Source organism: Poecilia mexicana, unplaced genomic scaffold (assembly GCF_051168715.1).
Source record: "Poecilia mexicana isolate PSO_F unplaced genomic scaffold, ASM5116871v1 scaffold_13, whole genome shotgun sequence".
NCBI classification, from domain to species: domain Eukaryota; kingdom Metazoa; phylum Chordata; class Actinopteri; order Cyprinodontiformes; family Poeciliidae; genus Poecilia; species Poecilia mexicana.
In genome coordinates, this window is record NW_028263382.1 from 21,133,510 (window position 1) to 21,150,089 (window position 16,580).

General features: G+C 40.2%; 1 protein-coding gene across 1 annotated transcript; it reads left to right on the plus strand.

Annotated features, from left to right (window-relative positions):
- Positions 1 to 111: 111 nt before the first annotated feature.
- On the plus strand, positions 112 to 6,813 carry grk7b (G protein-coupled receptor kinase 7b). Its single transcript, XM_015009696.2, has 4 exons — positions 112 to 1,605; positions 2,885 to 3,322; positions 5,434 to 5,705; positions 6,483 to 6,813. The coding sequence occupies exons 1-4, from the start codon at positions 1,009 to 1,011 to the stop codon at positions 6,811 to 6,813; spliced, it is 1,638 nt and encodes a 545-aa protein (XP_014865182.2). The 5' UTR covers positions 112 to 1,008.
- Positions 6,814 to 16,580: the final 9,767 nt, after the last annotated feature.

Below are 16,580 nucleotides of genomic sequence, written 5' to 3' on the forward strand. Positions count from 1 at the left end.
ATTTTCAGTTATTTGTCAGAATAGGACTTTGAGTTTTAAAGTATATCACAAATAATTAAAACCTGCACACTGAAACCTTGCAGCTTAATTACATTCTGATTCCAATTAGATGTTTGAAATTCCCATTCTGTCTAGCATGCTCCTCTGAGCCTTTTATAGACAAAAAAAACAGCTTTTATGGAGTGTACATGTGGTACTGATTGGTTACAGGTTGGCTTTACGGATGTAAGTGCTTAGGCTGCGAAACTGCTCTACATGACAGGTAACCTTGTTACCCATTATATTGTGAGCATTGGATTACATGTAAGGCTGGCATTGTTCCAGTGTCAAGGTGTTCCCTGTGGTTATATTTGAAACCCAATGAACCAAGCAATGAACTAAGTAAAAGTTTGAATTTTTGTTTTCAAAAACCAATAAACAGGAGAGTAAGTGGAAGAGAGATGCTATTGGCTGGAAGGCTGCATCAACCTTGTTCAACCTGAGGCTGATGTGAAAAAAGAAGCAACCTCAGTGCTTTGTACCAACATGAGTATAAATAAAAATGGCTGTAAGAAATAAGTATTTTTCACAACATAATGTCTTGTGTTTATTTTTTTTTTGTATTTTTTATTTTTTTTTAAATGTAGTAAAAACCTGACTCCTATTACAATAAGAAGGGTTACTCTAAAGAAGTCTGTGTAAACTCATAAATTCAGTGGTCTCCAGTGACTTCAAGGTTGGAGCTGGCACCGCTTCATGTCAGAGTGGCAGTTCAGCGGTTGCACACAGCCACTTTGCATCTCCTAATAATAGACCAGTCTAAATCCTCTTAACTTCAAACCGCATAAGTTGCTTTCCCCATGTGCCGTCTTTGCAAAAACGTGCGAGGCCGTGTGGGACGAGGCAGCGAGAACGTTCAAGATGCGGGAGCTCGATGGGCTCTCTTGTGCCTCGATTTTCCAGATGGGCGAATTTAAGTGTTCTTAGTTCAACAGCTGTTTCCCAGTACGCCTCAGGATTTATCCGCCCATGGGTGACCTGGCAGGTCTGGTCAGCTTGGTGGCCAACACAGCCTACCTGGGAGCTCTGGAGCCCGATAGCAACGAGCTAAGAATGCGGCGAGTGTCTCTGACACTGCCCACGCCAAAGAAGTCCTCTGCTCCTCGGGCAGCACTGGAGAAGACCTATGAGTCACTTTGCGAGCAGCAGCCTATAGGAAGGAAGTTGTTTCAGCAGTTTCTCCTGACCTCTGACTCTCAGTGTGTGGCTGTTGCTGAGTTTCTGGAGGAGCTGAGCAACTGGAGCGTCGCCGAGGACGGAACCAAGGAAAAGGCCAAACAGAGGATACTTTCAAAGTTTTGTCAGCCTCAGTCTCAGACTTTCCTCTCCTTCCTCACAGCGGAGGACGTCAAGGCGTGCCTGTCTCTTTTCAACAAAAACGACGAGGCAGCCGTGGAGCAGATGAGAGAAGCGACTAGAAAATTTCTGAAAGGAAAACCTTTCCTGGAGTACATGAAAAGCCCCTTCTTTTACCGATTCCTGCAGTGGAAGGAGTGCGAGAGGCAGAAGATTACTGACAGATACTTTTACGAGTTCAGGAGTTTGGGCAGAGGTGGCTTTGGCGAGGTCGGTACAAAGCTTCCCATCAAAATCAACATGTTCAAAGTAGAACACAGACAAATTAATAGGCTTTTCTCTAGCTCATTAAAACTACAGCGCAGGGATGGTGCTTTGCAACTTTTACATGTGTCCCTACTTCAACACACCTGAGTCAAGTAATGAGATCATTTGCAGGACTCTGGAGAACTTGACTGCATGAAGTGAGTCAGATGTGTCCAAACTTTTAGATTTAGGGACATGTATCATTTTGACCATATGTTGATTAAAGTAGGTGCACAAATAATTCAAACATGGGCACTCTATTGTTTTTAAACAACTGACGCTTTTTGTTTCATAATCATTTCATTCTTTAAAATCACAGGTTTAAATAAATTATTAAAAGTCCAGATTGAAGATGATATTCTTGCTTAATATATGTGAACTTCTGACCCGATCAGTGTGAGCGCTCATCATGAGATCATCTGTTTGTTACACGAGCAAAAGGTTAGCAAGAGATTAAGACGAATTTTAATTCACATAGCACAAGGTTTTACTTTGAGTGCTTTGTCCTAATGTCCCATATCTTTCTCAATTTTCTGTTCCGCCACTGCTGGCAAGAAAAAATATCAGCACAGGAAAAAGTCAGCAGAAAGTAAATGGGTAATTACTGCACTGCTGATGATCTTTCAGCTGATAAGCTGTTTGACCCAAAACTGAAGGAATAGGCACCTTCTCATTTGACAATCATATAAAAAGACACTTCCTGTGGTCATGGAAGAAGGGTTAGTCTGTTCCATCAAGCAGAGAAAACATCTAAGCAGATTGCAGAAATTACTAAAACTGTAAGGAAGTGGGTTAAGAACTGTCCAATCCACAATTAGAAACTGGAAGGATAGTGGGGAACAATCATCTCTGAGGAAGAAATGTGGTAGGAAAAACCCCAAATGACTGATGGGTGATGAATCACTTGTCAGTTAAACGATTGGTGACATCTAATTAAAGAAAAACAACAGAACTCAGGGTTATGTTTAATAGTGAAAGTAAGAGCAATTCCACAATTTGAGGAGAACTCAATAACCACTAATTGGTGAGGCTAACTTGAGAAAAAGGCTTCAGTTTGCAAAGCTGCATAAAGATTGAACTCTAAGCAATAGGAAAGCTACAGGAAGTCATAATAATTAGACTGAGTGACTTTTTTTTGGCAGCAATGTGACCAGGCAGTGCATTTTAAGATGCTAAAACAATCCGTCAGACGCTAAAAACCAGTCTTGGTATTAAAATTAATCATGCTGCCCTTTTCTGACAGGTGTGTGCAGTCCAGGTCAAGCACACAGGCCAGATGTACGCCTGCAAGAAGCTGGACAAGAAGCGTCTGAAGAAGAAAGGAGGGGAGAGGCTGGCCCTTACGGAGAAGCAGATCCTGGAGAAGGTCAACAGCACCTTCATTGTGAACCTGGCCTACGCTTATCAAAGCAAAACCCACCTGTGTCTGGTCATGACCCTTATGTCCGGAGGAGACCTCAGGTTCCACATCTACGAGTTGGGCAGGAGAGGCATCCGCATGGAGCGTGTCATTTACTATGCAGCCCAGATTGTTACCGGTATCCTCCACCTGCACTCTATGGACATCGTGTATCGAGATCTGAAGCCTGAGAACGTTCTGCTGGATGCGAAGGGCCAGTGCCGACTGTCAGACCTGGGACTGGCCGTGGAGCTGCCAAAAGGAAAAATGACTTGCCAGAGGGTGAGTACCGGACATTCATGTGGTTTGTGCGGCTGCTGAATCCTCCTCTACTCGGAGCACAGCATGGGAAAACCCTTAGCAGCTCGTTTCAGACATGGTACATCTTTACCTTCTCTTCTTTACTTTCACCACACGGTTCAGCTGCCATTTCAAGTAGCTTATCGGGAACAGGGACGATGGTGCTCCTTACAGTCGAGCATGATCCTATGCAGCCAAAAGGTATCTCGTTAAAAGGTGCCTGACCTGATGCTCAGCTACAGCCTGCTCTGACTCAGAAATGTACAGCGGACCAGGTGCAGCCTGTGAGCATTAGCTGACTAATCTGCGTCCTACAAATGCCAGAAACATTGTGGGTCCTGCATTTTTTTTTTTTTTTGTTCATTATGATGAGTCAGGTGATTTAGACCTGGTCCAAACTGAAGGAAAACCCCAAGAGCTCCGTCAGTGACAGACTACTGCATCCTAAATGCACAAAGGAGTGGTGTCGCATATCCTTCCTCGCAGCAGCTGTAAGACTCCCTTCCTCTGAGGTTTACGGTGGTGCCAGGAATGTTGTTGTCATGTTTTGCTTTGCTTTTGTTTTTGCGTTACATTGTGTTATAGCTTTTTGAGGTGTCTGAGTATAAAGTGCATAGATATGATCAAATTTGAAGTATTGCACATGCAGTCTTCTATATTAAATTATTTGAAGTGGTAGTTTGAAAAATATAATAACAAATGATTAAAATGTGTGAAACTAATTCCTTTTCTTAATGGAAAATTGTCCTTGAGACATGTTAAAGATTTGTTTTGTTTCAGCACCCATTGCAGTTACTGATTAGTACAATTGTCTTTGCCAACATCAGTGTTGCCCCAATTATTAGTCCTTAAAAAAGCTTACGCAGCCTAATTTAACAAATGAACATTTTTGGAAAGTTAATTTATTTTTCCTAACTCAATTTACAAAATGAAACTTCTTATATAGATTAATTACTTATTAGTTATGACAATTTCCCTCTTGCAGTTAATGAAAAGACATTATTTAAGAGAAGAATATTACATCAGACCAATATACACTTTTAGTATAACAATGTGGGCTTAATCAAAAGGATGTTTAATATCCGCCTAAAGTTTGTTATTTTTAAAAGATCCTTTAATTCTAATAAATGAGCCTCATCAGAGCCCAATTCAAAAAGGTACATTAATATTTATGTTTCACACAGAGTGATATATTTTATGCACTTATTTCTACTAATTAGGATAATTATAACTTGTTCACAAATCAGGGAAAAATGGAGCGGGAGATCGACAGAAGGATTGGCGCAGCGTCTGCAGTGAAGCAGGTGCTGTACTGGTCCGTCGTGGTGAAGAGAGAGCTGAGTTAAAAAGTGAAGCTCTCGATTTACCGATCGATCTACGTTACTCATCTATGGTCATGAGCATTGGGTCATGACCGAAAGAACGAGATCACGGATACAAGCGTCCAAAATCAGTTTCCTCCGCAGGGTGGCTGGGCTCTCCCTTAGAGATAGAGTGAGAAGCTCGGTCATCAGAGAGGGACTCAGAGTAGAGCCGCTGCTCCTCCATGTCGAGAGGAACCAGTTGAGGTGGCTCGGGCATCTGGTTAGGATGCCTCCTGGACGCCTCCCTGGTGAGGTGTTCTGGGCAAGTCCCACCGTGAGGAGACCCCGGGAAGACCCAGGACACGCTGGAGGGACGATCTTTCTCAGCTGGTCTGGGAACATCTTGGGATTCCCCCCAGAGGAGCTGGAAGAAGTGGCTGGGGAGACGGAAATCTGGGCCTCCCTACTTAGGCTGCTGCCTCCACGACCCGACCCCGGATAAGTGGAAGATGGATGGATGGATGGATGGATGGATGGATGGATGGATGGATGGATGGATGGATGGATGGATGGATGGATGGATGGATGGATGGATGGATGGATGGATGGATGGATGGATGGATGGATGGATGGATGGATGGATGGATGGATGGATGGATGGATGGATGGAAGGAAGGATGGATGGATGTTTAACTTTAACATTCACCAACTTTATCTTGTGACACTAATGTCTTTCATTAGTGTTTTTTTTCCCATTGGTTTTTGACGATTCCCTTCTGTCCGTTGCAGGCTGGTACGACCGGCTACATGGCTCCAGAGATCCTGAAGCAGGAGTACTACCGCACTTCTGTGGACTGGTGGGCTCTGGGCTGCAGCATTTATGAGATGGTGGCTGGTCGTTTGCCTTTTAAAGACTTCAGGGAAAAGGTGCAGAACAGCGAGGTGACTCGTCGAACTCTGGAGGATGATTGCAAGTTTGAAGACAAAAGCTTTGACGGTCCGGCCAAAGATATCATCAACCACTTTCTCAAGAAGAAGGTTCTGTTTCGCCTTGGGTGCCGGTAAGAAAAGTCCCTCACTACAAAATACCTGGTGTATTGTGTCAAGAAAGAAACCATGTGGCAGTAGGAGAAATGTGCATGGGGACAAGAACGAACAGGATCAGAAGAGCTGGATACACATTTTTGATCCAAACAGGGCATTACATTTTAATAAGCACAGCTAAGAAAACATAACTTCACATTGCTTGTGTTATTTTATAATTATGACATTTTTACATCCTGATATCACATCCTAAGTTGTTGTTGTGACTGATGACCTGTTATTCTGGGTTTACTGATCAAAAAGATGATGAGATTCTGGCAAAGACTGAACATTAAAATTACAACAAAACTAATTATTTAACTGGAATTCAATTAGAATAGCTGTTTATATTTTTAATTTAAAGTCCTCTCTACATATTTTTAAAGTGACAGTGCAAGTTAGAGATCCCTTATCATGGGAATGACAATAATTCAGCTTTTTATTATGAAATGTTCTCAAATTAATATTTAGTTTCCTGTTTTATACTGAAAGTAAAAAAAAATTAATTTAATTTAATTTAAGCAATAAAAACTGACCTAGTTTGACTTAGAACTAAGATCATAAAATTCTTTACCAAAATGTGTTTTAGACTCGTGTTTGTAGTAAAAATATATATATTAAAACTGATCTTTAAACTCCCCAAATTAATGGCTTTCATGTACACAATGAGTCCAATTAGTGCTTTTTTTAGTCTGACACCTCGAGTCACATGAGCCAATTCAATAAAAACAGATGTATTTGTTTGTGTTTTATAGTAGAGACGACGACCCGAGGACTCACACGTTTTTCAAGAATATCAATTTCCACCGTCTGGAGGCAGGGCTGGTGGAGCCCCCCTGGGTGCCAAAACCTACTGTGGTCTACTCCAAGGACTCTGAAGATTTTAGGGACAACTCTGAGATCAAGGATGTCAAGTTCGACTCTAAGGACGAGAAGTTCTTCAAGGAGTTCAGCACTGGCGCGGTCTCCGTCTGCTGGCAGAGGGAAATAATCGACAGTGGAGTATTTGACGAAGTGAATAATCCTGGGGTGAACGGACATGGCCACGAGAATGTGTGGACGTCCAGGATGTGCATCATTTTGTGAGATTCTGGATGTCTTTACTTGAAAAATTTAATTCACTCGCTGTTAGTGCTACGTGTTAAATTAAGCTGCTCGGAGACATTTTAGGCACTTGCCTTTTTTCTTCAAATCAATGCATTTCTTTTCTATTGTAGTGCTTAGAAAGCTTTATATAACAAAAAGTCTGGTAGTAATGCTGCCAGGGCCAAACACAACAAAACATTATTCACAAAAATGAAGTCAAACAAAAGGGCTCGGCCGCTTCAAACTTTGCCCTTCTATTCCTGATTAGACAGTCCGTCCCAGTGGATTCACAGTTTCCATTACATCATGCATCCATTTCAGCAGGCAATTGTTCGCATATGTTTGTAAACAAGCTGCGTAATGGTTGCTCGTAAATCTTGTAATTCTTATAATCAACAATGTGCCAAAAACCTTTTGGGGCCTTTTGGTTGTGACAAGGCAAAGTCATACGCAGTGTGATTGACGTAAATCCTCTCAATGACAGATATTCACCACTAAGTGTCGCCAAACACCAACAAAGTGCATGAAGACTCATCATCGCCTCTCAGCAACAAAATTACCTTGGCTGTGTTGGTGTGGTATTTATGAGGATGTAGTCATTTTTAATAATGAATCCAGACAAAAAGAAACTTTGTCCACACACTTTGTTTTTCCGACTAGAAAAAAAAAAAGGCAATTAAAAGTCAGTGCCAATCTCCTATTAGAGGAGAATGTTTTATTTAGCCTTCATGGTTACTAAGTGGAGACATAGTTTCCCAATATCCAAGAAAGCTACTTTATTCATTATGTGATTAATATAACACATTTAGCAAACAGTTTTAATAGCTTGTCCTGGGTTTGGTACACTTTTTAATCAGTCAGTAGTGAAAAATTGCTTTGCCCTAAGTTAAGTAAGCCACAATTTTAGCAAGCAAATTTAAACTCCTTATGCGAGCTAAAAATTCAAAAATGTTACCCACATGTTTAGAAAAAGTTTCATCTGTTAAAATAAACTGCTAGATAACAATGCTTACTCTTTCTTACCATTAAACCGCTGACCGCAACGTATAAATATTAAACACATTATCCATCAGTTTGTAGATTGTAATAGAGGTAAATGTTCTGTGTGACAGCACTGTCACTGTGTGGCCCTCGTGTAAAAATGTGAAATCAGTATCAATATTTTGATAGTTAGCTATTTTAAATATCAGCCTTGAGAAATTATTTTAAAAATGTAATACATTCACCTGTATATTTGAAATGTTCACTAAAATATTGACTATTTCTGTCTCAGCGAGCTAACAAATTAAGTCTGTATCAAAGGTTTTGTGGCTAATCATTAAGAGCAGGGTCCTGAAAGGTTTCGATGTGATCGTAGTCCCGTACATCCCAATTACACAGCTGATTATATCTATATACAGACAATCTGCTATCACTAGTCTTTAGGCAGATGTTTTTATTTTACAGAAAAAGAATTACACCAACAATTTGATTCAACAGCCCAATATTCTGTCTTTTCTAAATACACCTAAACAACTTACATTTCGCTGTGGAAATCAATGACGCATCTCTGTTTTAGATTACTTTGAAAAATATGGAAACTATTTGTTAAAAGAAAAAAAAAGTGGAATCCCTTTTAAATCCAGTGAGCTAAATTTAAAATTCAGAGCAACAGGAAATGAAATGGGAAGCTTGAGACAGAAACATTTATGTAGATTCAAGGACATCTAGAATGTTTGCTTGGTGTCATCCCAATGAAACCGGTTGCAGTAAATGCACAAGGTGGCATTGAAACAGTAGACATGCTTCTCATTCAGTCAGGTGGAAATAAGATTTGAAGTCAGTCCTGGACAGCTGATCTGTCTGCTGCTGTACCAGAATGTTGGGACCTGACTAACGAAGACCATAGTGCAATAAAAACTAAAGATGTGTAGCAAGCTACTTCTTATTATGATATGTGATTCCATAACTTTCTACTTCACTAAACTTGAAAACAGTATTAATCACAGAGATATTTAATTTTAAGTTATGTTACACAAAGCCATCATTGTTACCTGGGTAAGTTTTGTGCCTTATCTGAAATGTTTAAACATCCTTTTAGAGGAGGGATGACACTTTTTCGTTGCCAGGAATTGCTTTGTATGCCCTTCAACAATTTTTTACTTGTTTGTGTATTTACCATATAGCAAATGGTTCAGCTTGTCAACCCCTTCTTAAAGCTATTGGCTAAAACTGGATCTCTTTAAATTCAACTAAGCTGCTGGATCTGTGCAAAATGGATAGTATGTAAAACGTATCAACAAACTGCACAAAAATCTCACAACTAATGGCATAAGTTTAATTGTTCCAAGGTATTACAGAACATTAAGTATAGAAGAGGCTTTACCCAATCAGGCTATGAAAAAAGCAATTCTGAACCCCAAAGGTTACAAGTGTCTGAAGTGTCCAGTTTAGCAATCCATGTCGCTAAATTTCTTGCCAAAAAAAGCAATCACACTAAATCATCTACATCACTCATAGAGTTTTACATGAACTCTAAACTTGGAAACCACTTTAATATTATACAATCTAATGATTAAAGTGAAAGGAAATCCGTACTCAAAGAAAAAAAAAGTTTATTGTTGTATGCCAACGCAGTTTTAACCTTGAAAGAATGCACATCAACAATGTAAGCATGAAAATGTAATCTTTAAAATGTTTGTTGTTGGTTTTTTTACTGACTTTACCCTCTGAAGCATACCCAGTTGTTAGGAATCACAGTATATAAATGAGAACAGTTGGGATTAGAGACTGGAAATCTGACAAGATTTCTGCCATCAACATTTTCTGAAGTAGGTGAGGATGAGAGGAGGCAGAGGAGATCTGACATCTGGCAGAGGGCTTCGGCCAAAGGAAAACCAGGAATGATGCAGCTACAGCCAATATTCTGCAGTCGATGCAACAAACCATCCTGGATGCTGCAGGTGGCACAAATGTTGTTCTTTATGTCTAAAATCTCATGTACATGTCTTCACTTTCTCTCTCTGGGTGCCAAATATCATTTTAGATGTAACACATATTTTTTTTTTTTTATTGTCATGTATTTTGGTTTGTTGGGAGTCTTCTGTGATTTGAGGAGACTGACTTGTGCATTTCATAAATGTTTTATTTTTATTTCTTCCACTAAAATTAAAATATGGTGTGAACTTTCTCTCAAAAATGTATGAAAACGAATAAACTTCTCATCATCACTTCGAATAATACTAAGTTGCTGACAAATGAATCTTTAAAGTTATGTCAATAAAGGGTCTGAGTTATTTTTAACAACTTGTTTCTTATGACCAGATTTCTCATGTACCCACAGATTCACCTTGAAATTAAGCAAACATGTCTTTACTGCATATGCATGGTATGATGATATACAGTTGCTTTTAAGTTTTTTTGGAGGGTATTATAATATTGATATTGAATAGTACTAGGCTACAAAGTGATGCAGCTGGTAGCACTGTTGCCTTGCAAGAAGGTCTTGGGTTCAAATCCAAGCCTGCGGTCTTTTTGCATGGAGTTTGTATGTTCTCTCTCTGCCTGCACGGGTTTTCTCTGGGTACTCAGGCTTCTTTCCACAGGCCAAAAACATGAGTGTTAGATGAATTAGTCTCTCTAAGGAAGAGCAGAGACACTGGAGCCATCTGTAGACAAGCTGAATGTGAAGCTGGATGATACGGCCCAAAAACGTATCACTATATTAGCGTTTCATATCAGTTGATACTGTAAGGAAGATTAAACTTTATTAGACTTTGAGCTTGGTTTTGTATTTTAGTTCTCCGAGCCTAAGTTAGATCAGCGAATGCAACACAGCTCTGGAGGCAGGGCTACTATCGCGAGATTGGGTGTTTATGTTGTTGTTGGTAATGGCTCTCACTGCTCACTACCCGGACATTGCTAAATGCTGTCTGTGCCAGAGCTAGAGGCCGGAAACCACACAGTTCTTGCGTTGAAACAGCTCAGTTCCCATTGTAACTCATTGTTACTGGAAGAAGTAAAGTTCATGCAAGAGACCCTTCTTTTTTTTGTCGTGAATCTTCGCTACCCACACACCTCCGTCACACCGGAAACCAAAAGCACGACAATACTGATAGTTTTTGATTACTTTTTTGTTTTAAATATGTGAAATACTGCTTTACCTTCACGTCGATTTTTTTTTGTTTTTGTTTTTTTTGTTCATTCTTAAGCAGTTATGAGGCACAGTGGTAAAGCCTTAAACTGCTGCTGCGGCAGTTCTCGACAGGTCGTTGCTAGGTAACCGAAGAATGAGTGAGTTGCTAGGTAACCGAAGAGCAGTGAGTTAGTTGACCTTGCTTAGGTTGAGCAGCTAACTTTCCTCTGTCTACAATGTTGTGCGGTTCTGGATTGTGGATTGGAGTTCAATGAGTATTATTCAATATTTTATAAGATATCTGTTATTGATCACGCGTCTATCGCTTGTTGTTGGATTTATTCTGAGCTGAAGGCCACTGTAAAAGCAACCTGGAGTTCCTGCACATCTCAGTAGAAGCCGATTGCGTCGATTCCACGCTGCGTCAATGGAGTAATTCATGCAGAAAGAGCTGCGATAGAGCAGACGAGAGCAGGGTTTGTTTCAGAGTTTTTCCATTAACACACGAGTTTGCTGGGTTTTAGTCACACCGCATTTCTACTTAATTTCTTGAATTTTGCATTTTTGTTTGCTGCATACCTTAATCATTGAAAGTCGGACAAACAAACAAATACAAGAAATATATCCATTAACGTGGAACCAATCTGTATATCACTTTTAAAACGGAATTACTGAAATAAAGGAGCTTTTCATTGATACAGCGCCTGTACACTAAAAAGTGCAGCAGTATGCATCTCATCATTATTAACATGTTAGTCAACAGACCGCTTTGAAAACCTCAGGCACACTTAGGTAATGAACAACACATAAACAGGTGTTGTGCTAATTCCTGAGAGGGGATGACCTTACAGAGCCGAGAAGTGGTTCCATTCACGCTTCGCAGTCATGAGATTAGAGGGCGGTTCAGATGGAAACCCAAGACGCAACCCGATCGTCATCGGCTGCGAAAGGCAGAGTGGGGAGTCCGCCGCGGACGATGTGACGACAAGACAAACTCAGCAGAAGGACTCAAGGAACATGTTTTTCCAGGCGCGTACAAGCCACCGCGAGTGTTCAGTTCCCCCGGAGCCATGCGCCGTCATCCAGCAGCATCAGCGGCGGCTCTGCAGCACGCATCTGCAGCCTGCGACACACATGTGTGCATGCATCCTTTTGTGCCACCGCTTATAAACATGAAAATATTCAGACAAGCCTTCTTTTTTTTCCCAAACACACACTCCCGATGCAAACACACACTCACACAGGCTTATTACCTCTGTAGGAGCAGGCATGTGGTTATGAAGATCAAAGTGGGACAGGGTGTAATTTGGTACCTACGTTTGTTACATGCCCATGCTCTGGATTCACATCAAAGGCCTGTGCAATACTTCAGTTCTGCTTTGGCATCCTCAGGATGGAATCACACCACTGATGTTGTTCCTTTCATTTTTTTTTTTTTTTTTGGCTGCTGAGTTTTAATGTGTGTGTGTGTGTGTGTGTGTGTGTGTGTGTGTGTGTGTGTGTGTGTGTGTGCGTGTGTGTGTGTGTGTGTGTGTGTGCACGCATTTTTTAAGTTTATGCAAATTTATCTGCATGTATCTAAAGATACAAAATTACATTTATAGGTGTCTGTGCGCCTCTGTGGATGTGCTTGTGAGAGCGTGCATGAGCATTCAGAGGGAAGAAGGCTAATAGTTATCTTTGAGAAGCTGCAGGGGAGACTGAAATTCAGCCATGAGGAGAGAAAGTGAAGGGGAAAGCAGATTTAGGGTTGCTGTCAAACACTCAAAGTTTGTTTGTTTTGCTCTGTTGTCTCTATAGCACCTTTTTAAACCACGTCATGTCACAGGACTATGAAAAAAAATGAAGAGCAAGAATTTAACACGACATAAGAAACCTCACCGTACCGAACTCAGAGCGCGACATCACCAAGACTCAGGATGTCTTTGGTTCGGATTCAGTTTTCTGAGCTTCATTGCTGGAATTCCTAACATTTCCACAAATAAGTCAGCTCCGGTCTGGTGGTCCAACAGAAACAGAGGATATGTGTGTGTGTGTGTGTGTGTGTAATACCTTGTGGGGACGATTTTCCTGACATATACTACGTTGTGGGGACCAATCACTCCTCGTGGGGACCGGAGCCTGGTCCCCAGGAGGGGAAACCCTGTTTTTGGGTCAGGGGTCAGATTTAGGGCTAAGGTATGAATTGAGTTTTGGTTAGGGTTAGGGTTAGGTATGTGATGGTTAGGGTTAGGAAAAGGGTAAAGGTAAGGTTTAGGCTGTAAAAATGAATGGAAGTCAATGGAAAGTCCCCACAAAGATAGTCAGACAAACATGTGTGTGTGTGTGTGTGTGTGTTGTTCTTCTCATTTAGACCCAATGAAGACTTTCCACAGCTCTCAGGCCTGAAAGCCGTTCCACTGCCATGGGTTGGACAACATCAAGGACTGACTGTGTCCAAACACACACTTTCAGTTGCACATTTATTTCTTGACCAATCATGGTGAGCATCATTTAATGCCGCATTGAAAACATAGCTTTTTTTATGTCAGTGTTACTGTTGTGTTTTATTAATTTGTAGTTCTAGTTTGTGTTGTGTTTTTCAGTTTGTAGTTGGGTTTAGTGATTTGTTGATGTGGTTTGAGCTTCAGGGCCACCATACAGAGCAGCCCTCCACCTCAACCACTCAGCTCCTTCAGACTAGCCAACAGCAATTAGCAAACACCTGCTGGAACTGCACATCTGCTGAACTCATTATATGAGCCTGCATGAACCTAAAGTTTCCAGAATCAAACTCAGGACCGTTCTGCTGCGAGGCAACCGCACTAAGCACCACAAAGAGTGCAGCCCAAATAATAGCTCACCGCATACAGTTTATAAGAGTGTTTTGATCTCTATAAACTTCTGTGGCTGTATTTTTAGCAAGAACACCTAACATCTTAACTATCACCGTTTAACGCTTTCTGCAATCATCCACATCTCACCTGCTGTTTGGGTGGGAAAGGCTTACCCATGAGGAGAAAATCCAAATTTCTGAATAACATGGTCACATTTCAGAATAGAATAAAAGGGAAAATACTATAAAACCTGCAGTTCAGGGAAGGAAGAGAACAGCTGTGACGACATATGCCGTCTCAGGGGTCACAAACCACGATCACGTTGGTACCAGCATCAGTTTGAACGGCTCAGTCTGCTTGTGTTGATGTCTCTTTGTAACTCTGTGCATCAGTGGAATGAGCGGTCGTTTTGGAGAGCAGGTATTAGAAAGGTGCGGGTTTGATGCCAAGTTTTTCTACGATCTCTCAATCAAAGCACATTGTTAGTTTAACCAGGTATATGAGCTGATGTCCTGCAGTTTTTTCTGCTTCCCAAACCATTTTTAGTTAATTTACTTCCTGCTGGTTGTCAGTTAAATTATCTAACCTATAAAGTAGTTTGATCACAACTGGCATTTTAAAATGCTAATATATCATGGCTAAGATTAAATTCATTGTATCTTTCTTCTTAAAGTTTTATATTGCATGCAATATCCATCTATTAGGCTTTTAGTGCACTGTAAGGAGGAGATATAAATGATAGTTTTTCACAAAAGACTATCAACCCATGAGGAGAAAATCGTAAGGTTTACAGGCACTTATTGACAGTAAAGAACATGCAGGCAACGCCTTTTTATTCCCAGAAAAAGTTGGCTACAAAATTATCAAAAGGTTAAAATTTGAATGAGGCAAAATGACAAAAAAATGTTCCCCCAGCCTCATATATTTATATAGTTACTCTATTGAAACCTTTAGTCTAAAGGAGACCACAGCCCTGTCCTAATAAGGCAGAAGAGAGTTTCTTTTTGTCAAGCATGAAGGTGTAAGTGTGAAGTTAGGGTTAAGGTCCACATACCAAATAAAATTCAGTGCAATGTCCTAATAAGAATAGCTTTTGGAGCTTGTGTGTGTGTGTGTCAGGGAGAAGTACTTAGCGGCAGGTACAAAAGCAAAAGCAATCCCACAGACCTGGATGACGGCGGCAGAAAAACAGGAATATAAGCTGTAACCATAGTATCACTTTCTACAAGCAAAATGAGTTTGATTTAATTAGCTGGTTCTTATTGCATACTTTGTTGGCAATGTAATATGACTGACAGTTGGTGCAGGAGCCAGCCTGGACTCAGTCCAGGTCCATCTACGCTTTGTGTGTTCCCAGAATCTGTAATTTGCCTCTTGCAGCCTGTCGGCATGCTCAGGTTTAAGGGCTTTTGTTTGTCACACCCTCCTTCAGCATCTGGCCTGAGCAGATGCTGCTGAATTAAAATATACAATTTTAAAAAAAAAACACTGTCAGTCTGTGGATTCTGTTGAAATACAAAATGTTTCTATATGAAGTGTAATAAAGAAAAAAAACTGCTAAAAACTCTATGACTTTGCGATGTAGGGTCTTTTTTATATAGATATTGTGTTGAAATCTCAAAATTTAAAGGATACGTTGAGTTTATACTTCAGCATTTCATTCAAATGTCTACACTTAGTTTTGTTAAGAAGCTGGTGCTTGTATTGTCTGCTGTCTTTGTTGTTTTATTTTGTAAAGATACAAAGAACCAGACAGACAGTTTAGCAGAAATACTGAGCATATTCAAAAATTGCTCACCTCCTTGTATTCTGTGATCTCTAGCTTTTTTTGGACATATCAAAGAGAAGGACTACTCAAATAGTGTTACTGATTGACCGTAAGTACGCAGTGGATGTGTGCAGGACGAGGCAGAAAGTACCACTCCTCACTGATAGAGGGCAGTGTTGAGCCCTAAAGGCACAATAGGCAACATGTGATCTTCTTTGTATTGAAAAGACAAAACTATATATATATATATATATATATATATATATATATATATATATATATATATATATATATATATATATATATACACACACACACACACACACACACACACACACATATATAAAATCCAAATAGCACAATCGGAAAAGAACCGTTCAAGGCTACGGCTACTCTCCTCCTTTGTGGTAAATAATCCCCATTAAAGCTGCCAGATTTTAACAAATGAAAGAAAAATAAGAGACAAACAAGGAAATTTCCCACTGCAGACTAAATATTCATGGAGAAGGAGGTCAATCGATTGTAAAAAATAAAGGTAAGATTTTTCACAATTTTTAATTTTAATCAGGAAAGAGTGAGGCCTGCCAAAAAAATCATTCTATTTAAAAAAAAAATTGCTTTAATGTTAAATATTATTTTATTCATCCTGCTGTCATGTTTTTTAATTACATGGAATTGAACAAGGCATAACCAGAAGCTTTAACCAGCTGAAAAATAATTTTCTATCCTGGATGTTGGATTTGTACATCTGACCGAGCGAGTCAGAGCGTTGCCAGCCATGAACCTCGCCGCACGTCACTGTGATGTTGTAGCTGGACAAAAATGCAGACAAGAACCTTGGATTTGCTTGATGAAACGAGGGTTTAGTGAAACAAAAGAAATGTACTTTACTTTAATTTTTGGCATAAGGAGAGCAGGCCATGGAGCCAGGGAGAACGCAACAGAAGAAACCAGAAAGAAACAACAAAACCAGGGAGCTTAAATACTGGAAAGTAACATTGAAACCATGTTATTCTAATCAGAGGGATGCAGAGAAGCTGAGGGAGAGAGCAGAGCGGGGAAACTGAAG